The 25,000-nt window shown below is 41.3% G+C and overlaps 1 protein-coding gene across 1 annotated transcript in view; it reads left to right on the top strand.

Moving 5' to 3' along the window:
* Nucleotides 1–19,900, top strand: part of LOC133640862 (zinc finger protein 91-like) — a 44,761-nt gene extending 24,861 nt beyond the window's left edge. Inside the window, exons 4-6 of the mRNA XM_062034544.1 lie at nt 4,600–4,738; nt 5,998–6,264; nt 18,349–19,900. Of these exons, the coding sequence (XP_061890528.1) occupies nt 4,600–4,738; nt 5,998–6,264; nt 18,349–19,676 (1,734 nt within the window). The 3' untranslated portion in view covers nt 19,677–19,900. The remainder of the gene's footprint in view (nt 1–4,599; nt 4,739–5,997; nt 6,265–18,348) is intronic.
* Nucleotides 19,901–25,000: the final 5,100 nt, after the last annotated feature.

Below are 25,000 nucleotides of genomic sequence, written 5' to 3'. Positions count from 1 at the left end.
ACACTGAACTGCAGTGTTGGGACTAACGCGTTACAAAGTAACGCGTTACTGTAAAGCCGTTGTTTTTGGCGGTAACAAGTAGTCTAACGCGTTATTTTTTATATTCAGTAACTCAGTTACCGTTACTTCATGATGCGTTACTACAGTATCGACTAGAAACTGAGACGATCTGAGTTTGTTTTACTGGAGAGCTGCAGAAAAGGCGCGCTGTGTGTGTATGTGTGTATGTGAGTGTGTGTGTGGGGCGTGGAGGGGGGGCGAGGGGGCGTCTGTGTTTACTAAAAATACATCATCACAGAGCCAGAGTCGAGTTTCTTAACATGGAGATATTCTCACTACTTTTCTTTTGTCGAGCGCGGAGAAAAGAACATTTTAGTTAAATGTAAGTTGTGTCTTGGATCAAAGATCCTATCTACTACCCAAAACAGCAATTCAAATTTGCTGAAACAGCTACAATAGCAACATGCTTCGACGAAGCTAGTAAAGAGAGACACATTTCACCTTCACCCCTAACACCATCGAGGCAACAGCGGCTGGATTTTAACGGAGGGACTGCTAGCCAGGACAACATTGATAGAGCCATTGCAGCGGTGTGCTAGAAGACATGCAGGCTATTTCTACAGTGGAGTCACCCGATGTCAGGCAGCTAATTAGCATGATATCAGGCGTAAAACAGCAAATGGCACGGAAAACATGTTCCACATACCTGGACACAGTGGACAGTGAGTACATAAACATGGAAAGCAAGCTAAAGAAAACACTCCAAAGTCTGCCTCTGCTCATCATTCAGCACTGAAGGTACACACACTCTGTCAATTCTCTTATATAGTCTTTCATTCTAGACTTCTAGAGTGTTTGATTATCAAATCACTCTAAATGTATAGACTATAAAGTTCACAAACATAAAGAGGGATCCTAGTGGACCAGGCCAATCTTTCCTTATCTCTAAACTAAATCAGGGGAAATGTGTAGAGTGTTCTGGGCTTCAGTACAGTGTTGATCTCATGAAGACATGATTTTATTTCAGAATTCCTTGAGAGAGAAAAATGCCTGGTTAGGTTTTGTGTATGTCATGTGTGCCTTCCTTGGGTGAAGCCAAGTTTACAGCTATGTTGTGACATGTTGTTATTATGCTGTTTGTTACATTTGTATGTTATGTTGCAGCTATTGAAAATAGTTTTGTCATTTTGTTTTGGCCTGAAATAAATTGGCCCTTTAGAACATATCTTTGTCTTTGTGTGTTGTACGTAGACCACATTGCTTAGCAGAGTTCAGTGATGCTAATGCATGTCAAGTTGATCAACAGATTGTATTATTCTCCAGTGCAATAACAGGACTGAAATGAAGGCTAAAATGGCATTAAAGGAAACTTTAAAAAAAAAAAGAAGAAAAAAAGAAGTAACTAAATAGTTACTTTTTACAGTGAAACATTACTTTTTGGTGTAAAAAAATAATAAATGGGTTATACTTGTATAGCGCTTTTCTACCTTCAACGTACTCAAAGCGCTTTTGACAGTATTTCCACATTCACCCATTCACACACACATTGATGGCGGGAGCTGCCATGCAAGGCGCTAATCAGCAGCCATCAGGAGCAAGGGTGAAGTGTCTTGCCCAAGGACACAACGAACGTGACTAGGATGGTAGAAGGTGGGGATTGAACCCCAGTAACCAGCAACCCTCCGATTGCTGGCACGGCCACTCTACCAACTTCGCCACTGAATTAGTAACTGAGTTACTTTTTAAATGAAGTAACTCGTAACTGTAACTAGTTAATAGTTTTCAGTAACTAACCCAACACTTGGTGTCAAACTATATATATATATATATATATATACATATATATATACCAGATAAATATATATATATATATATATATATATATATATATATATATATATATATATATATATATATATATATATATATATATATATATATATATATATATATATATATATATATATATATATATATATATATATATATATACATATGTATATGTCTTAATTAGATTATCCAAAAAAAAAAAAAAGTGCTCGATACCGTGGTAGAGCGTAATATGTATGTGTGGGAAAAAATCACAAGACTATTTAATCTCTATAGGCCTGTTTCATGAGGGTTTCCTCAATCATCAGGAGATTTTAATGGAAGCATTCACATACCATGGTTTATATAGGGCACAGAGCGGGTGGGTACAGGCAGGCATGGGGGCGTGGTGATTGGCTCATGTGTTACCTAGGAGGTGTTTCCTTCTGTGACGGCATGCTGATACAATTTCGCTGCGCTTGTTGAGGGATGAAAAGTCTGGACGGTATATAATAAACAGTTTATCTTTTAAGCATAGGTTGCATCTTTTATTCCCACTGTTGTAAGGTGTGCTGGATGCAAGAATTTGCCATGTTATCGAATATTCAACATTATTGTCTTTGAGATTCCAAATGTGTTTACTGAGTTCTGTAGTATTCCGATAGCTTTTGTTTCTGAAAGAGGCTTTGTGATTGTTCCATCTGGTTTTGAATGCTCCCTCAGTTAATCCTACGTATGTGTCGGATGTGTTAATGTCCTTGCGTGTTACCTTTGCTTGGTAAACGACTGATGGTTGTAAGCACCCCCCGTTGAGAGGGCAATCAGGTTTCTTGCGGCAGTTACAGCTTTTGTCGGTTTTGGAGTCGTTCTGCCTGGTGGTGGGCGGCTCCTTTTCAATTGCTTTATTGTGGTTTGAAATGATATGTCGTATGTTGTTCATGCAGCTGTAGCTCAATTTAATGTTGTTCTTGTTGAATACTTTTCTTAGGGTGTTATATATATATATATCGTTGCTTTCGGTCTCCCCTAGAGGGGGGGGGGGTTACCCACATATGCGGTCCTCTCCAAGGTTTCTCATAGTCATTCACCGACGTCCCACTGGGGTGAGTTTTTCCTTGCCCGTATGTGGGCTCTGTACCGAGGATGTCGTTGTGGCTTGTACAGCCCTTTGAGACACTTGTGATTTAGGGCTATATAAATAAACATTGATTGATTGACATTGATTGATATCTGGTATGCGGTCAGGTTTAGGCCTACCTCAGGGAAGAGGATGTCCCTGCCGTGCACAGTCCACCACAGGCACCCGTGGAGGTGCGACAGGCCGAAGGCCCAGTGGCAAGACCACCCTGCTGTAATTAAAATATAGCTATATATATATATATATATATATATATATATATATATATATATATATATATATATATATATATATATATATATATATATATATATATATATATATATGTATATATATATATATATATATATATGTATGTGTATATATATATATATAATATATATATATATATATATATATATATATATATATATATATATATATATATACATATATATATATATATATATATATATATATATATATATATATATATATATATATATATATATATACACATACATATATATATATATATATATATACATATATATATATATATATATATATATATATATTTATATATATATATATATATATATATATATATATATATATATATATATATATATATATATATATATATATATATATATATATATATATATATTATAATAATAGTAATAATATTTAAATATTTAACATTGTATTGAAACAACAGTAGCGTAAGGAAAGACAAAATAAATATTACACACATTATATTATTTTTTTCTTTGATGCTAATAGTTTTTAGAATGTATTTTAGAATGTGGGGTATATATATATATATATATATATATATATATATATATATATATATATATATATATATATATATATATATATATACACATATATATATATATATATATATATATATATATATATATATATATATATATATATATATATATATATATATATATATATATATATATATATATATATATATATATATATATATATATATATATATATATATGTATATATATATATATATATATATATATATATATATATATATATAATGCCAAAGGAAATTTAAAAAGAACATGAAAACCTCCCACATTCTAAAATACATTATAAAAACTATTAGCATCAAAGAGAAAAAATATATCATGAGTGTATTTTGTTTCTTTTTTTTCTTTCCTTATGCTACTGTTGTTTCAATACATTGTTAAATATTTGAATATTTTTACGAAAATTAGTTGTATTTCTTTGTTTTGAAAATTTGAAATGGACAAGTTTACTTTTATTTTCAGAATAAGTAAATAGTATATAATAAAATAGTTGTACCGGGGGAGAGAGCTGGTTGTACTTGTTTCTCTCGCGAGATCTGACAAAACTGCGCGCGAACCAAACACGGCGAGGATAAAGCAAGATGGCGTCTGACGGTGAAGACGTTATTGCAGTCGTCACAGTTCAGTGTTCTTAATCTGTGCGTCCATGTACACATATATGTCCTTTATTACACTCTATTAAAGTAAACATCTTTAATAACTGTTTGCATCCGGTTATATTAGTCTGAGCGCACTTTGATGCTTCTCGAGCTAGCTTAGCTTGCTAGTTAGCTTAGTTTGTTAGCTGCTAACAAAGAGAGGCGGAAGTGATCAAAACACATCGCTAAGCAGAGATCAAGTGTGAGTGTAAAGTGTTGTGATTGTGTGAAAATGTGCGAAAGAACGATAGCAGAGTACGAGGAGGAACTTTGTCCAACAAAAGAGGAGAAGGAGCGACAACATCAAAAACATCAAGTTGTGTTACACAGAACAGGTTTGTTTACTTCTTACTCTCACATGTTTACTAACTTTATATTTATTATATTCTTGAATAGATTGTCTATAGGAAGATGAATTGTCATGTGAGGATGATGCACTGATTGTTTTATGTTGTTCATAAAAACGAGACAGTTTCAGACACACAATATTTATGAGAGGTTGATGTTCCTCTCAGTTTGTAACAATGTGTATCAACATGTTTACACAAAACTCACACAGTCACCGGGGGAATATTCCAGAGAGCAGGTTAAGTGCAAACTCCTGAGTATGTAAAGCTTGAGAGTTTTACCTCCAAAAATAAGAGAGGTAAGACAAAGTCAGAGTCAGTTACCATGGTAACTGACGCTGTAAACCTAGCCTGCTAGCTGGCAGGTTTGGCAAGTTATTTATGTGTGTAAAAGCTATACTGACCTGTTATTTCCTTCATATTGGTGCAGCCATTAACCTACTACAACACCTACTACATCCACCTACTCAGTGGCCCAGTGGTTAGAGCAGTGGTTCTTAACCTTGTTGGAGGTACCGAACCCCACCAGTTTCATATGCGCATCCACCGAACCCTTCTTTAGTGAAAAATAATTTTTAAAAAAATTTCAAATTCAAGACAAAGTTATATGTTTTTTTCCTGGTGCACAAAATGAACCCCTAGGGTTCGATCGAACCCAGGTTAAGAACCACTGGGTTAGAGTGTCCGCCCTGAGATCCGTAGGTTGTGAGTTCAAACCCGACCGAGTCATACCAAAGACTATAAAAATGGGACCCATTACTTCCCTGCTTGGCACTCAGCATCAAGGGTTGGAATTAGGGGTTAAATCACTGCAGAAAGTATTCCCGGGCGCGGCCACCGCTGCTGCTCACTGCTCCCCTCACCTCCCAGGGGGTGATCAAGGGTGATGGATCAAATGCAGAGAATAATCTCGCCACACCTAGTGTGTGTGTGACAATCATTGGTACTTTAACTTTTTAATGTGGCAGTGATTGTTGAAAAAACAAAGCCTGATCTAAAGATGACATCTTGATCTCATACCATCTCAAACCAATTGGCCGTTCATTATTAAGTGAAATGTCTTAAAGTCGCTTAAATTTGTCTTCAAACAAGCAACACTATGTTTTATCCAGTTACTCGATTAATCAAAAACATTTCCAGTAGAACACTTTATTAATTACATTTTCAATAGCCACAACCCTATATTTCATGTACAATTTAATATTTAGCATATAGGAGCTAAAATGTGTTTTGTTTGTGTCCTGTAGACATCCATCAGCTGATTGGACACCAAGAAGAATGTTTCCCTCATCTGCAGGGGGACAGTTTCACTTTAGAGGATCCACAGCCCTCACATTTTAAAGGGGACGAGGAGGATCCACAGCCCCCTTATATTAAAGAGGAAGAGGAGGGAGAGTGTCCTGTAGGGCAGGAGGAGGCTGATCTCACCAAGTTTCCACTGACTGTTGTCTCTGTGAAGACTGAAGAGCATGAAGACAAACCACCTGAGTCCTCACAGCTTCATCACAGTCCAAGTAAGCACAACATCCACATATCATCTAATACAATGTTTGTGACACATGTTCATTTTTTATTTCCACAAATTGCATGAAGTACCGATAAGAGTACCGATAAATACTGGTATCGATATCGAGTATCGATTAGCGTATCACATCGATAAATTCTTAACGATTTATATCCCTACTGAAGATACAAGCCATATATATTTAAAAAATGTATTCAACGTCTATTTGGATTTAGTTACTTCTCTGCTGTCCAGCAATGTCTCAATCAATCTAGTTTATCAGTACTAATTAGCAAAGTTTTCTTGTCTTTCTAAAGTCTTTCTTTTGACAGCCCCCTTGTGGTAAAGTTGTCCGAGTGCAAACTATTGATGAACGGATAAAACTGATAAAACTTTCGGTGATTCAAAATTTAAGAAATTGTACCGGAAAGTTCATTACTTTGAAGACGGCCAATAAAAGCGCAATCAGAATCAGAAATACTTTAATAATCCCAGAGGGGAAATTAAGAATTTCAGCACAATCCCATTCAAGAGCAGACAAACATTACAGGGAGACAGAACAGGATCGCTGACGGGTCTGCCGACTTCCAGCGCCCCTTACAAAAAAGGTGAGAATCAGGTCAACGCTGGGGAGAGGGGAGGAGGGGGGAGGAAAAAAAAATCAGTCTCAGCCTGGGCCCCTGGAGAGGGGGTCCAGGCTGAGGCCAAAGAGAAAAACAAACTCATAGCCATAGCACACATAAACATGTGTGTAAGAGGGAAACATCAAAGAACACAACGGACATTAAAGACATTAAAAGAGCAGCTACTTCTACACACAGCCACAAAAGTAAAAAAACCAAAAAAAAAACACATATACACTGTGGTGACCTCTGCGGTGTTCCACGCCATCGTCTGCTGGGGTGGGGGGGAACATGGCCAGAGACAGGAGCAGACCCAACAAAGCAACCAAGAGAGCAGACTCCTTCCTCGGCCGCCCACCAACTCTGTGCCAGTGTCCAGTCCGCACGGATGAGCGAGGATACGTCCAAGGAGACCGAGGTGTCCGATACCTGCTCATTCAGCCAAGACACTGTGAAGCTTGTCCGTCCCGGCTCTCACCACCAGCTCCGCAGCCCTGTCTCTTCATCCGCATCTCCTCCAGTCTCTCCAAACGGACTCTGGTGTGGCAGAGACCCAGCAGCTGGTCTCCATGGCCAAAAGGCTCCCGGGAGGCAGATCCAGAAGTTCACAAAAAAAGCACAGCAGAAGTCACCGAAGTGCCACCCCTTGTCACACAGTCCCAAAGGGTCCCCAACCAAAAGGCAAAAAAACCCCGCATGAAAACAAGAAGGAAACATCCGGAACACAAAAGAATGACACAAGAGCACAGAGCTCCTGCCAACAGCAGCCACTACAGCGGCGCCATCTTGGGGAGAGAAAAAAATGGGGACGGGAATTTGACCCGGTTATCTTCTCCAAGTGAGGGGGTGACATTGTCCACTGACATTGTCTTTGTGACAGCGCGCTTGCTCCCGCTGACGTGCCGGTCCTCAAGTGACGGCGTGATAAGAGCGCACCGTCACAATAAACAAAACAAAACACCGGCGGAAAGCAATAATCGATTAAAAAAACAAGCAAACTGGAGTTTTGACCCGGAGAAGGCAGGTCGGTTAAAAAAAAATAAAAACTCTGCATCCCAGGGACGCGCGGACTTACGGAAATGCACGTCCTTTTTTATTTCAATGCGTAAAAAGACATAAAAAGTGTGTTAACGCCAACACTGGTTATTAATGTGATTATCACACAGCAGTCATTTCCATTAGACAATATTCAAATATAGGTGGTAGTGTTGTAACGGTACTAAAATCATTTTGGTACTTTTCTAAATAAAGGGGACCACAAAAATGGCATTATTGGGGGGGGGGGGGGACATTTCATAGACTGTATAGTACCGAAAATGATTCATTAGTGGTACTATACTAATACCGGTATACCGTACAACCCTAACAAGTGGTATGGCCCACTTATAATTAAAATACGAAATAATGTTGTTTTTCATCAGATATGTTCTAGTATTGTATATGTGGATGGGGGCCCTGATTTGGAAATAATGTGTACCCCTTTCAGAGATCACATTTAGTTCCACTTCAAACATTCACATGTTGCACAATGAGATGAGTGCTGTAGCACAAGCGTGGGATAACGTGAACAGTTGTGGAACTTTCTAACAAACACAGTGGAAAGTATTTTGAGAAAAATGAAATGACGCAGATATTGCTTTCTCCTTTTCCTGTTAACTCGAGATAAAAACGGGATCTCGTTGGAAGCGCGATGTATGAGCAGACGTCGTTTGGGTATAACAAAATGGTGGCTGCCAATGTAGTTTACAATGTCACTACGTCAGTAGTTGTCAAACTTTTTTCACCAAGTACCACCTCAGAAAATACTTGGATCTCCAAGTACCACCATCATGAACAGCATTAAAATACAGTAGCATAATAGGCCTTAATTATTCATTAAACACAAGGAGGACACTTTATTTAACAAGTATATTTAATATTTTAACCACTGTAATATTACACACAGTTTGAACAGTAACATTGTGTTTGAATATAGGAAAATATAACACTGTACTTAAATAATAAAATAATATTTGGTATACCACTAGTGGTACACTTACATCAGTTTTATGTGTATGTACATATATATGTGTTTACATGTATATATGTGTGTATCAGGGATATAACGGTAAACAGTATAATGATAAACCGCAGTAAAATTTTGGACATTGGGTACTACCGTTTCATTTTTAATTATCGAAAACCCTCATTTAGTCATGCATTTTAGGCGACATTGCTCACTTTCTGGAAATGCAGCGGCGGCGCGCCTCTGAAGATGGCACATGTGCACTAGCGCTGTTTCTTAAAGTTAAAGTACCAATGATTGTCACACACACACTAGGTGTGGTGAAATTATTCTCTGGTTTGAGCAGGGGTGGGCAATTAATTTTTACCGGTGGCCGCATGAGCAACCCGAGCATTGCTGGAGGGCCACTTCGACAATATTTCAATTAAATTTTGCTCAATATTATTTTTGATATACCGTAAGATAATAAAAAATAAATAATAATAATAGTAATAATTTCATTTAACCTAACTTAACTTTATACAAAAGCAGATTGCTTTTGATGGTTTTATTTAAACTCTTAATCCTTAAATATTTATATTAGGCTATGTGAAATTGAAATAAGAATACAAAAACAATCATTGAATCACTGCAATTTATTTTTAACTTGTTCACACTTTAACTTTGTTCCACAAACAAGGAAAAACAACTTAACAACTTTATAGAAATACTGCAATACGACAAACAAAAGTCCAACATATTTCCCCGTCAGAATTGTCCAACAATCTGTTGTCACACCTGCCAGCTTGTCCCATTTCAGTCCTAACATGTCCAAACACGCATTTACCTCTGTGAACAAGTCATTAGCTGTGGTTGTCCCTTTAAATGGCTGTATGGCTGCCAGCTCCTCCGGGATTTGAAAGTCTGCAGTTATCCCACGTAAGAAGATGAGCAGCTGGGCGGTGTCACGTACATCGCAGCTCTCATCCAAAGCCAGCGAAAAACAGTCAAAGTCGGCCGCTCTGTTCTTCAGCTGAAGCTCCAAGTTTCCAGCGATGGTCTCAACCCGCCTCGTTACAGTGCTTCGGGAGAGTGACACGTTCTCAAATGCGCCCCTCTTCTCCGGGCATATCAGTGCCACAGAGTCCAATAAGCACTCCTTAATAAACTCTCCGTCAGAAAACGCTTTACTTTTTCTGGCGATTTTGTGAGGAATGACAAAACTTGTCCTGACAGCTGCATCTCTGGGGGTGTGAAATTTGGCAAAAAGTCCTTGTTGGGTTTGCAGTTTTACCATCAACGCATTTGCCTCCCTTGCGCACTCTTCATCAGACAGATTCCGGTGTTTTTCCTCGTGCTTCGTTGTATAGTGGCGATTCAAATGATATTCTTTAAACACAGCAACCTGTGTACCACAAATTAAGCACACGGCTTTACCTTTTTAATTTCTGTAAAGAAATACTTGGCAGTCCATGTCTTGTTGAAAACACGGCATTCGTCGTCCACTTTTCTTTTTTTAGCGTGAGCTGACATCTCGTGGGTAACCGGGCATCACTTGTCGCTGTGCACCTTCACTCACTGGTTACACACGGACATACGTCCATAAATAACACTTTTCAAAATAAAAGCAGCACAGTTGTATTGCACGCACGACATATATGTTTTTTAAAATGTATTTTGTAATTTGTGATTGCCGCTGTTCACATTCACTCACAATCATGCACGCGCATACATCCACACGGAAGTAATACAAATAACGCTTTTTAAAACAAAAGCAGCACCGTTGTATTGCACACTCGACATAGATACTTTTTAAAATGTATTTTGTAATTTATGATTGGCCTCACGCGGGCCGGACAGGGACGCACAAAGGGCCCGCGCGCCACAAAATGCCCAGGTCTGCCCTAAAGGGACACGGGGACAAATGTTATTTAGATATGTATCTTGTGCGCACCAGATAGTTTCTGGTCCACACCAGAAAGCATTGGATGCGTGTGCATGGTTTGAGGTCTGAGTGAAAATGCCAGTTCAGGAGTTAATTTGGCTGTATTTCCAACTAGGACTTTCCCCCATGTCCCTTTAGGGGTGTTGTGGCAAAATGTGAATGCCTGCCAAAAATGTATTTCCTTCGCGGGGGCGCGCAGAGCTCACTGAACCTGCATTTTTGGCTTGGTCTGTCCACAGCGGATTACTAGGTGTAAGACAAACACTTTATCTTCCTGGTTATTGTATCGCTACGTGTTTGACATTATTTAAGACTTTATCGTTATTATTGTTAGTCCCATGTTGATGTGATAAAACCTCTTTCTTGCTTGGAAGATACACACAATTGTAACTGTTATTTCTTCCTGCACATAATAAATATGTACAACGTGTTTGGATGTATTCATTTATGTAAAATTGTCATTAAATGTAATATTGCCTGACAAAAAGTGATTTGACGTAATAGTTTGATATTTACACATCGCATATTTACACACGCGTATTTTACTAGAATACCCTTATGAGCATTACAGATATCAAAATCAAGTACCTACTGTACTGTTTACTTGTTGAAATACCCTTTGTAGAGCAAATATCTACCCAAATGGCCACTTTGTTGCTGCCAAAAATGTATTTAAAGTAATATTTTCATATTGACACATCTCATCTCTGCATATGTTACCCTTTTTGGAGCAAATATCTACCCATATGATTTATATGTGTATATATAATATAATATATATAATATACATATTATGTATAAGCATGTATATATATATTATATTTCATATGTATTATATATTACTGTAACTTGTTCTTAAAAATAGTAGTTTCTTTGTATGTCAAATTGAGTGTTTGTGTGTATACAGTATATGTACACTGTATATATGTATGTGTGTGCGTGTGTATATATATATATATAACTCTATATATAACTCAAGGACCTTTATGAAAAGTACAACTCGAGGACCCGAAGAGGCAACGTGGGTCCCCCCTCCAATGGCTCACCACTCATGGGAGGGGTCATAGAGGTCGGGTGCAGTGTGAGCTGGGCGGCAGCCGAAGGCAGGGCACTTGGCGGTCCGATCCTCGGCTACATAAGCTGGCTCTTGGGATGTGGAACGTCACCTCGCTGGGAGGGAAGGAGCCTAAGCTGGTGCGCAAGGTGGAGAAGTTCCGGCTAGATATAGTCGGACTCACTTCGACGCACAGCAAGGGCTCTGGAACCAGTTCTCTCGAGAGGGGCTTGTCTCTTTTCCACTCTGGCGTTGCAGGCAATGAGAGGCGACGGGCTGGGGTGGCAATTATTGTTGCCCCCCCGGCTCAAAGCCTGCACGTTAGACTTTAACCCAGTAGACGAGAGGGTAGCTTCCCTCCGCCTTCGGGTGGGGGGACGGGTCCTGACTGTTGTTTGTGCTTACACACAAAACAGCAGCTCGGAGTACCCACTGCTTTTGGATTCCCTTGAGGGAGTACTGGAGAGTGCTCCCTCGGGTGATTCCCTTGTTCTACTGGGGGACTTCAACGCTCATGTTGGCAACGACAGTGAAACCTGGAGAGTCGTGCTTGGGAAGAATGGCCGCCCGGATGTGAACCCAAGTGGTGCTTTGTTATCGGACTTTTGTGCTCGTCACGGATTGTCCATAACAAACACCATGTTCAAGCATAAGGGTGTCCATATGTGCACTTGGCACCAGGACACCCTAGGCCGCAGTTCCATGATTGACTTTGTAGTTGTGTCATCGGATTTGCGGCCTCATGTTTTGGACACTCGGGTGAAGAGAGGGGCAAAGCTTTCTACTGATCACCACATGGTGGTGAGCTGGCTCCGATGGTGGGGGAGGATGCCGGACGGACCTGGCAGGCCCAAACGCATTGTGAGGGTCTGCTGGGAACATCTAGCAGAGTCTCCTGTCAGAGAGAGTTTCAATTCCCACCTCCGGAAGAACTTTGAACTGTCACGAGGGAGGCACTGGATATTGAGTCCGAGTGGACCATGTTCCGTGCCTCTATTGTCGAGGCGGCTGATTGGAGCTGTGGCCGCGGTTGGTGCCTGTCGTGGCGGTAATCCTAGAACCCGCTGGTGTACACCAGCAGTGAGGGATGCCGTCAAGCTGAATAAAGAGTCCTATCAGGTCCTTTTGGCTCATGGGACTCCAGAGGCAGCGGACAGGTACCGACAGGCCAAGCGAAGTGCAGCTTCAGCGGTCGTGGAGGCAAAAACTCGGACATGGGAGGAGTTTGGGGAAGGCATGGAAAACGACTTCCGGACGGCTTCGAAGCGATTCTGGTCCACCATCCGCCGCCTCAGGGGGGGGGAAGCAGTGCACTGTCAACACCGTGTATGGTGAGGATGGTATTCTGCTGACCTCTACTGTGGCTGTTGTGGATTGGTGGAGGGAATACTTAGAAGACCTCCTCAATCCCACCAACACATCTTCCTATGAGAAAGCAGTGCCTGGGGAATCTGTGTTGGGCTCTCCTATTTCTGGGGCTGAAGTTGCCGAGGTAGTTAAAAAGCTCCTCGGTGGCCACGCTCGGGAATCATTTGGTGATTTAACCCCCAACCCTGGATGCTGAGTGCCAAGCAAGGAGGCAATGGGTCCCATTGTTATAGTCTTTGGTATGACTCGGCCGGGCTTTGAACTCACGACTTTCCAGTCTCAGGGCAGACACTCTGACCACAAGGCCACTGAGCAGGTCAATGGTTAATGCATCCTCAATAGAAAATAAACCTTAGCAAAAGTTAGCTAACAATTGAGTCATTGATAGCCACTCTATTCTGCCTATAAAGTGCTCTAAATAACATCCTAAAACCCCGTTCAACATTTTAAATACACGCTGTAAGTATATATGTAATGTAGTAACATTCTTATAACATGTCATTGTGGAGAGGCGGGGCTTTTTTAATAATTTAATAATCCTCGTGAACTGTATAAGAGGGCATCTGCCCTCTTATACAGTTCACGAGGATTATTAAATTGTGCCCAGCTGAGCGCTCCACACTCCGGTGTGCCCTGCCTCTCTGTCGGACTGCCGGCCCCGCCTCTCCACAGTCATATTTACATACCTTGCTCATTTTAAGCATACAATGTCTGCTCTCACTGGGACCGACTGATGGGATGTTTATATCTTCCCGTTTAGATGAAGAATTAATCCTCGTAAAGGGTTAAAAAAGGGTGGGTGCAAAAAAGCGTATTTTTGTGTCTTTCTTGCCATCTCCAGGTCTAAGTTGGATGTCAAAGTTGACCAAGTTCTCTGGTTTATGTCCACAACCTTCACCATATAAGTGAGAAGCATGATTTATAATCTAGAATTAGCTTTCACCATCTTAGAGGCGAGAAAGCAGCTCAGTATGTCAATATAGCAGCATAAGCTAGTTACTTCTGTGATCAATGCGCCGGTACTTTGACCACTTCCGCTCGTTTGCCTCCTCTATGCGATCCTCCCAAGGAACTGTCAGCTCTATCAGTAGCACCTGCCGTGAAGATACTGATGTAAGCAAGATGTCTGGCCTCAACGAAGTTGTTGTAACATAGTCTGGAAACTTGAGCTCCTTGCCCAAGTCCACTCGAAGATCCCAGTCCAATGCTGAGGTGAGGAGCCCGGCTCCTGGTTTGGGCTGTGACTGTGGCTGCTCTCCAGCCCTGACAAAGGCAATTCTCCTATTGCCAAGTTGTTGCTTGCTGCTGTTGTTTTTGGCCACGGCTTTAGCTATGGCTTCAGCAATGGTCTTCAGCACTTGGTCGTGCCGCCAGCGGTAGCGGCCCTCCCCCAGAGCTTTAGAGCAGCTGCTTAGGATGTGCTCCAGCGAGCCTTTCCTGGAGCACAGCACACAGGCTGGAGAGTCAATCATGCCCCAGAGATGGAGATTGGCTGGGCTGGGTAGTACGTCGTAGACAGCTTGAACCATGAACTTAATGCGCTGGGGTTCAGCCAGCCTGATCTCAGACCAGGTCACCCTCCTCTCCAGTGCACCCTCCCACCTTGTCCATGCTCCCTGCTGCTGCATACCCACCATCCTGCTGGTTCGTTCCTCCTCAACCTCTGCACGCACCTCCTTCAGGACTAGCTGGCGTTTGTCTTTACCACGTGCCTTCTCATAGTGAGGTTGGGGGAAGGCTCCCAGCCCAGCACGGCCTGTTTCCACCGTGCCCACCAGGGCCCTATGTCTCAGCCGAGACTCAGCAACCTCCAGGCTTTTATGAGCCCTCCACTTCCTGCCAGTTCGCACCACGATGCCTGCTGATGCCACTTTAGAGTCCTTGGAGTCACGATAGAGCAAAGCCTCTCGAGTGCGAGAGACCCTGAACTCCTCATCCAGGCTACTGAAGGGGAGCTGGAGCTTGTTGGTCTTCCCATACAGTGCTGTGCTGCACAGGCTGCGTGGAAAGCCCATCCATCGGCGGAGGTAGCTGCTGATCTTCCTCTCCAGAATCTCCACTGTTGACAGAGGAACCTCATACAACAACAGAGGCCAGAGTATCCGGGGTAAGACGCCATGCTGGTAAATCCACGCCTTAAACCGGCCAGGTAAGCCAGACTTGTCTACAGCCGATAACCACGTCTCCAGTTCCTTGATGGTTGTTTGGATTGCTGCAGTATCCCTGAGACTACAGTCGAAAACCTTGCCCAGGCTCTTCACCGGTTTCTCTGTGATAGATGGGATTGCTGTGCCATCCACGCAGAAGCGGAACTTGTCTGCCAGTTTTCCCTTCATCAGAACCATCGACCTGGATTTATTTGGTTTAAAGCTCATTCTTGCCCAGGAGATGAGCTTTTCCAGGCCCTGGAGTATCCATCTAGCGCCGGGCACTGATGTAGTTGTGACAGTGAGATCGTCCATAAAGGCTCTGATGGGGGGCTGTCGAGTTCCAGACTTCGACAGAGGGCCTCTGCATTCCGTTTCAGCTGCCTTGACTACCATGTTCATGGCTAGGGCAAAGAGGCAAACTGAGATTGTACACCCAGTTATAATGCCTTTTTCAAGCCTGTGCCAATCTGATGTTATGCTCCCGGAAGTGACCCTGAGCCTGAAGTTCCCGTAGTAATTCAGGATGAGGTCTTTGATCTTCTTGGGTACATGGTGTCGGTCCAGGGTAGTCTCCACGAGCTTGTGGGGTATGGAGCTGTACGCATTGGCAAGGTCAAGCCAAAGCACAGCAAGGTCTCCCTTACCCTCCCGCGCCTCCCTGATCAGCCGGGAAACCACACCGGTATGTTCCAGGCATCCTGACACACCTGGGATTCCACCTTTCTGGACCAAGGTGTCGATGTAGGCATTCTTGAGGAGGAAGTCAGTCAACCTTCTGGAAAGGATGCTGAAGAAGATCTTTCCCTCAACGCTAAGGAGCGAGATGGTCCTGAACTGCTCCAGCTTGGTGGAATTTTCCTCTTTAGGTATCCAAACACCCTTAGCCTGCCTCCACTGGTCTGCAAAAGTTCCTCTGCGCCAAATCACTCGCAGGATCCTCCAAAGGATTCTAAGGAGTTCCGGGCATCGCTTGTACACCTTGTAGGGTACTCCACTGGGTCCTGGAGCTGAACTGGCTCTGGCTGCAGTAACAACCTCCTGGATTTCCTTCCAGGTGGGCTCGCTGGTGATGAATTTGACAGTGGGAGATGGTATGTCCAATAAGGCACTGAAGGGCCCTAGCTCTTTCTCTTTTTCAGGGTCGCTCAGGTTGTTTTTCAAGAAGTTGTTAACTTCTTCTTTGGAGCAAACTAGACGCCCACTGCGCTTCTGCCCCAACAGCTGTTTGATAAATCCAAATGGATTAGCTATGAATGTAGTTCGCTTCCTGGCTCTCTCTCTCCTGCGCCTCCTGTGCCATTCAACTCTACGTAGGGACGTCAGTTTCTTCAGCCAATGGCGCCTTCTCCTCCTCAGATGCTGCCTTGTACTGCCTTGCCAGGAACCGGAGCTCCTGCCGCAGTTGATGGATCTGTTCTGCCCTTCGGTTCATGGTGTAGTTGGAACTGATGGGCGTGTCCTCTTCCACACCGAACCTCTCTGCTCCATAAGAAACAATGATGGTGGTCATGGTCTGAAGCCGTCTGTCGACATCCCCTTTGGCTATTGATTCGATGATTCTGGCTGTGTGCTCGTCGAATTGGTGCCACACTTTGTGTTGGCTTGCAGGAGGCCATTTGATACGAGACTGCTTAATTACTTTGCTGGAAGCTGGAGGATTTATGACATGGAGGTTCTGGGCTCTGTGGGGTGTCTCCCGGCCGGGCTCCTCCGTCGTCTCACCAGAACTCGGTCCTGTGCGCTGTGTGTCACCCTCCTGCACCAAGCATTTCATTCGAAATAATAACAATATCGCTAATACTTGGTTAATATTCAGGTCACAAAATGTAAATGGAGTGTTTTTGGATGGTTATTTGGAGGACTTTGTGGCTCTATAAAGGAGCTCCCATTGACTCCAATGTTAGCTGATTTTTGCTCACATTTATTTACTAATTAGAATTCATAAAAATGTAAAACAAATGTGTCACATAAGGATTGTGAACGATAGGCGACATTTTAAAAAAGTGCAGTTTCCTTTGAGTTTGTCAGATAAGTAAACAGTCCTTCAAATTAAAGATGAAAAACAAGTGAGGTTGTTTATAGATATTATCCACAATGAAGTTACAGTAAAACTAAGCACACAAAGGAAAGTACATTCATATACACATGAAGTACACGTATGTGTAAGAATCATGTTAACCACCAAAATATCATCTCGTTCTCCTAAAGCCAATATCGAGTATCCTTTGGTGAGCTGACCGTATCGTCACACCCCTAGTTGAAAGCACACCAACCTCATGGCATGACACTTCCACATAATGTAGAACAGTAGTACAACATTTTAAACGTACACACACATCAGAAAAATATAAAAAATAAATATATTTGGTGGGCCAAACAAAATGACTCGGCGAACCAATGTTTGGTATGCGCGATATGACCTCAAATCTATATCCTAATAACAATATATGTCACGATATATCATTTGGTATATGATTGATAATAGAAGAATTTCAAAGCGGGTTACAAAAGCTCCTAATTTGGCAGCTGACATATGCAGTAACATATTGTGTCATTTCTAATTGTATTATTTTGTCTAAACAAGTATTATTAATGTACTTGTTTATTTACTGTTAATATCTGGTTACTTTATTTGAGAAAATATCACTGAAAATGATGTAATATTTTACGGCATATTTCAGTAACTAAATTAGGAGCCTGTGTAGCCTGTTTTTAAATTGTTCTATTAGTAATTATATATGAAATAATATATCGCAAAATCAATTTTAAACCGTATCGTCTATCCATAGTAAAAAGTCCTGTCGTCCTGGTTTGTGCTTCTTTTCCTGTGAATAATGTTGTAAAGAGCAGCGTGTTTGTGCATCACTGAGATTTCAAGACAGTTCATACAATAAATTGTTTTTCCTAAGTGCATGTAAAAGTACTGAATGCATTGTGTGACTGAGCAGAGATGGTGTGTTTGTCTTGCAGACGTCTGTGAAGAACATCTTTACCCTGAGCAACAGAAGTGGAGCTTCAGGATGCGGACGGAGGAGCCACAGCCCTCCCACATTAAAAAGGAAGAGGAATACCCACTGATCCCCCATTTTAAAAAGGAAGAGGAACACCAACTGATCTCCCATTTTAAAGAGGAAGAGGAGGACACACTGACACCGCATTTTAAAGAGGAAGAGGTGGATCCACTGACCCCTCACATTAAGGACGAAGAGGAGGAACACAGCATCAGTCAGCAGGGAGAGCATCTTGAAGGACTGGAGGAGGTTGATGTCACCAAGATGCCAGTGACTGGTGTCCCTGTGAAGAGTGAAGGTGATGAGGTCAAAGGTGAAAGTGAGGAGAAGAGAGAGGCGGAGCCTCCAAGCAGCAGCTCAACTCAACACATGACAACAGAAGCTGATGGAGACCACTGTGGAGGATCACAAGCAGACAAGCTCTTAGCTCCACTATCAGATAGTGAGGACACAACGTCACACTCTCCTGACACTGATGATGAAGACTCTAAAGATGATAAGACATGTCACACTGACAACACACACTTCACATGTTCTCACTGTGACAAAACTTTTAAATACCCTAGTAATTTGAAAACACACATGAGAATACACACTGGAGAAAAACCATTTTTATGCTCAATCTGTGGTAAAGGTTTTATACAAAGTGTTTATTTGAAAAAACACATGAGAACACACACTGGAGAAAAACCTTTTTCATGTTCAATCTGCGGTAAAGACCTTACTCGAAGGGACCATTTCAAAGCACACATGAGAATACACACTGGAGAAAAACCTTTTTCATGTTCAATCTGCGGTAAAGACCTTACTCGAAGGGACCATTTCAAAGCACACATGAGAATACACACTGGAGAAAAACCTTTTTCCTGCTCAGAATGTGGTAAAAGTTTTGTAGTAAGTCGAAGTTTAAAAGTACACATGAGAACACACACTGGTGAAAAGCCTTTTTCATGTTCAATCTGCGGTAAAGATTTTAATCAAAAGCACCATTTCAAAGCACACGTGAGAATACACACTGGAGAAAAACCTTTTTCCTGCTCAGAATGTGGTAAAAGTTTTGTAAGAAATACACATTTAAAATCACACATGAGAACACACACTGGTGAAAGACCATACTCCTGTTCAAGCTGCAACAAAAGCTTATGTCACCTAAAATCTTTTAAAGCACACATGAGAACACACACAGGAGAGAAAGTGTTGAGTTGCAGTGTGTGTGGTGAGAGATTCTCCTATAAGTACCAGTGTAAGAAACACAAGTGTGCTGGTGAGAACAGCAGCAGCAAATGAAGATGCAGGATTTGAAATAAACTGTCAAAACTTTAACTTTGACTTTCTAACAACATCAGCACATATAACATGTGTGACATCATTGTTGTGTGTGTAACACAATCTTGTTAATATGATTCTAACATTTATAGATTAGACACTTCAGATTAGTGCTTTTATTTCAGTCAAGTACATGAGTTAATATACACATTTGTGTACTTTAAAATGAACAGAACAATTTGACTGAAAAGGTGAGAATAAACAGTACATAAAATGTGTTACATACGATAAACATTTTATGTGTAGATATTCATAATTCACTTTTATACTTATTCATAATAGTGTTTTATATATGTTTTTGAAATAATGAAGGGTTCTATAGATGAACTCCTTTATATGATATACAAACCCCGTTTAAATATAAACGGAATACAATGATTTGCAAATCATTTTCAACCCATATTCAATTGAATGCACTACAAAGACAAGATATTTGATGTTCAAACTCATAAACTTTATTTATTTTTTGCAATTAATAATTAGCTTAGAATTTCATGGCTGCAACACGTGACAAAATAGTTGGGAAAGGGCATGTTCACCACTGTGTTACATGGCCTTTCCTTTTAACAACACTCAGTAAACGTTTGGGAACTGAGGAGACACATTTTTGAAGCTTCTCAGGTGGAATTCTTTCCCATTCTTGCTTGATGTACAGCTTAAGTTGTTCAACAGTGCGGGGGTCTCCCTTGTGCTATTTTAGGCTTCATAATGCGCCACACATTTTCAATGGGAGACAGGTCTGGACTACAGGCAGGCCAGTCTAGTACCCGCACTCTTTTACTATGAAGCCACGTTGATGTAACACGTGGCTTGGCATTGTCTTGCTGAAATAAGCAGGGGCGTCCATGGTAACGTTGCTTGGATGGCAACATATGTTGCTCCAAAACCTGTATGTACCTTTCAGCATTAATGGTGCCTTCACAGATGTGTAAGTTACCCATGTCTTGGGCACTAATACACCCCCATACCATCACACATGCTGGCTTTTCAACTTGCGCCTATACCAATCCGGATGGTTCTTTTCCTCTTTGGTCCGGAGGACACGACGTTACAGTTTCCAAAAACTATTTGAAATGTGGACTCGTCAGACCACAGAACACTTTTCCACTTCGTATCAGTCCATCTTAGATGAGCTCAGGCCCAGCGAAGCCGATGGCGTTTCTGGGTGTTGTTGATAAACGATTTTCGCCTTGCATAGGAGAGTTTTAACTTGCACTTACAGATGTAGCGACCAACTGTAGTTACTGACAGTGGGTTTCTGAAGTGTTCCTGAGCCCATGTGGTGATATCCTTTACACACTGATGACGCTTGTTGATGCAGTACAGCCTGAGGGATCGAAGGTCACGGGCTTAGCTGCTTACGTGCAGTGATTTCTCCAGATTCTCTGAACCCTTTGATGATATTACGGAGCATAGATGGTGAAATCCCTAAATTCCTTGCAATAGCTGGTTGAGAAAGGTTTTTCTTAAACTGTTCAACAATTTGCTCACGCATTTGTTGACAAAGTGGTGACCCTCGCCCCATCCTTGTTTGTGAATGACTGAGCATTTCATGGAATCTACTTTTATACCCAATCATGGCACCCACCTGTTCCCAATTTGCCTGTTCACCTGTGGGATGTTCCAAATAAGTGTTTGATGAGCATTCCTCAACTTTATCAGTATTTATTGCCACCTTTCCCAACTTCTTTGTCACGTGTTGCTGGCATCAAATTCTAAAGTTAATGATTATTTGCAACAAAAAAAAAATGTTTATGAGTTTGAACATCAAATATGTTGTCTTTGTCGCATATTCAACTGAATATGGGTTGAAAATGATTTGCAAATCATTGTATTCCGTTTATATTTACATCTAACACAATTTCCCAACTCATATGGAAACGGAGTTTGTACATATTTGTTTTACATGTGTTCATACCTTTGCTTTTGAGTACACATAAATCCCTCTTAGTTCATATTTACTGGTTCATATCTGAAACATCTTCTGGACAACTTCTGGAAGCATATCATTATTAACTTTATACATAATTTGTCTTTTTATACAAGATCATTTACTTTTAAAATGTGTGACTTTATGAATTATTTGTTGGGTCTCTATAATCCATTCTATTAATTGTCTTTATTACTCTCTTGTGTAATATGAATATTGTTGTGTGATTGTTTTATATGTATGTCCCCAGACCTTTATGCAATAAACATGTATGCTTCAACTAAAGTTGGGTACAATATTGTAGTTAATATTTGTGGTATGTATTTTATTCTATTTATTATCGCAGTCAATTTTTTTAATGTTTTCTTTATATGACTTACATGTAGTTTCCAGCTTACTTCATCATCTAGACTAACTCAGCCTGGAGGATGTGTGTAATGTTGAGATGTATTGGAGATGACTTGGTTTGTTTGGATGTTGTCAACCTGTCAATTGTTCTATTTAAACATGTTGTCAGATCTCGCGAGAGAAACAAGCAACCAGCTCTATTACTTCTTCTTTTTATCGGCACTTTGCAGCCATGACTTGAAAGGTTCATACTGCCACCTACTGGACTGTAAAATGTAGTGTGGGCCATAGGACAGAAGGAGGAAATCCCGTTAAGAACCTGTGGAGGGCAGCAATACACCTAAGATGTTCTACTAGTCTGCTGGAAATAGAAAGAAGAAGATGAAGGAGGAAAAAGCAAGATGGCGTTTGGGGGGAAAAGTCTAAACGTGGGCATTATAGTTCTGTATTTTTAATCAGTGCATACATGTGCACATATATGTCGTTTTATATAGGCTACCTTTTTTTTTGTTTCCCGAGTATCCTGGTTCTTGATTTTTGTAAGTAAAAATAATCTTCAGGTCGCGCTGCTGGATCAGTTTGAATTACTGGATGGATAGCGGGAAAAGGAACAATATGTGACAAGGAAGGCTGTGCATGGTGCGAGTCAGACAAGATGCCAAGTGGAACAAACATTTGAACAAAGGGGTTATAGGAACAATGGTAAATGGGTTATACTTGTATAGCGCTTTTCAACCTTCAAGGTACTCAAAGGGCTTTGACACTATTTCCACATTCACCCATTCACACACACATTCACACACTGATGGCGGGAGCTGCCATGCAAGGCAATAACCACGACTCATCAGGAGCAAGGGTGAAGTGTCTTGCCCAAGGACACAACGGACGTGACGAGGTTGGTAGAAGGTGGGGATCGAACCAGGAACCCTCAGGTGGCTGGCCCGGCCACTCTCCCAACCGCGCCAATCCCTTTCAGTGTTTTATGCAACTGAATCTGACTTTGTCTTACCTCTCTATTTTTGGAGGTAAAACTCTGGAGCTTTTGAAGTGTATTTCTGGTCTTGTCATCGTCGTCCGGACAGAAGGGCGACACGGCAGTGCGGCTGGATCAAAAGAGACGTCGGAGACGCTTTACTGAAGCAAAAGTTGCTTTATTACCAGCGAGCGTCATTTACACAGGACTGCAGTTCCTGGGAGGAGGTCAGGTCAAATATGGAGGACTCCTCTCCCGGAGAAGCCAAACCATCGTTTTATATATTCCTTCTTTCACTGTCTGGGTGTGCGCTAAAGCTAAACAGCACCACCTGACCACGAAAGGAGATGTTGGTGTGTAAGTGTCTGGAAAACAACTGCTTTAAGTCATAACTTAAAGGTTGGCGTTTGAGCTAGACAGGTAGTCTCCTTTCAAGGATATGGTTGTCACTTTTGCATTCCGAAGTCCCAATTAGGGCCTCTTTTCCTACGAGAAGTGATCCAATTCACCTGCGAGTATCAAACTAAGGGGCCTTATCTTCTCATGTGCTCAAACTGAAATACCACTGTTTACTCAAACCTGATGGTTTGCTTTCTCCGAGATGACGGAGATCGGTAGGTTGGAGTTCAAATCCCAGCCGAGTCATACCAAAGACTATAAAAATGGGACCCATAACCTCCCTGCTTGGCACTCAGCAACAAAGGGTTGGAGTTGGGGGTTAAATCACCAAAATGATTCCCGGGCGTGGCGCCGCTGCTGCCCACTACTCCCCAAGGGGATGGGACAAATGCAGAGGACAAATTTCACCACATCTAGTGTGTGTGTGACAATCATTGGTACTTTAATCTTTAATCTTAATCTTAATATGAACAATCACCAAGTGTAGAACATGATATGAGTCAATTAATACACTTCATTTTATGTACTCAGGAGTTTGCACTTAACCTGCTCTCTGGAATATTCCCCCGGTGACTGTGTGAGTTTTGTGTAAACATGTTGATACACATTGTTACAAACTGAGAGGAACATCAACCTCTCATAAATATTGTGTGTCTGAAACTGTCTCGTTTTTATGAACACTGAAAAACAATCAGTGCATCATCCTCACATGACAATTCATCTTCCTATAGACAATATATTCAAGATTAGTGTTAATAATAAATATAAAGTTAGTAGACATGTGAGCGTAAGAAGTAAACAAACCTGTTCTGTGTAACACAACTTGATGTTTTTGATGTTGTCGCTCCTTCTCCTCTTTTGTTGGACAAAGTTCCTCCTCGTACTCTGCTATCGTTCTTTCGCACATTTTCACACAATCACAACACTTTACACTCACACTTGATCTCTGCTTCGCGATGTGTTTTGATCACTTCCGCCTCTCTTTGTTAGCAGCTAACAAGCTAAGCTAATTAGCAAGCTAAGCTAGCTCGAGAAGCAATATAATATAACGAGATGCAAACCGTTATTAACGATGTTTACTCTATTAAATAGAGTCTAATAAAGGACATATATGTGTACATGGACGCACAGATTAAAGAACACTGAACTGCAGTGTTGGGACTAAGGCGTAACAATAACGCCGTTATTTTCGGCGGTAACTAGTAGTCTACTGCGTTATTTTTTATATTCAGTAACTCAGTTACCGTTACTACATGATGCGTTACTGCGTTATTTTACATTATTTTTTATGTAGTATCGCCTAGAAACTGAGACGATCTGAGTGTGTTTTACTGGAGAGCTGCAGAAGAGGCGCGGGAGAAGAGGCGCGCTGTGAGTGTGTGTGGGGCGGGGGGGGGGGGGGGGGGGGGGTCTGTGTCTGTGTTTACTAACAAGACATCATCGCGGAGCCAAAGTCGAGTTTTTTAACATGGAAATATTCTCACTACTTTTTCTTTGTCGAGCACAGAGAAAATAACATTTTAGTTAAATATAAGTTGTGTCTTGGATGAAAGATCCCACCTACTGCCCAAAACAGCAATTCAAATCTGCTGAAACACCTAAAAAAGCAACATGCTTCGACGAAGCTAGTAAAGA

This window comes from Entelurus aequoreus, linkage group LG23 (genome assembly GCF_033978785.1).
Source record: "Entelurus aequoreus isolate RoL-2023_Sb linkage group LG23, RoL_Eaeq_v1.1, whole genome shotgun sequence".
In the NCBI taxonomy this organism is placed as follows: Eukaryota; Metazoa; Chordata; class Actinopteri; order Syngnathiformes; family Syngnathidae; genus Entelurus; species Entelurus aequoreus.
Note: the sequence above shows the minus strand (reverse complement) of the source record. Positions and strands in the feature narration are given on the sequence as shown.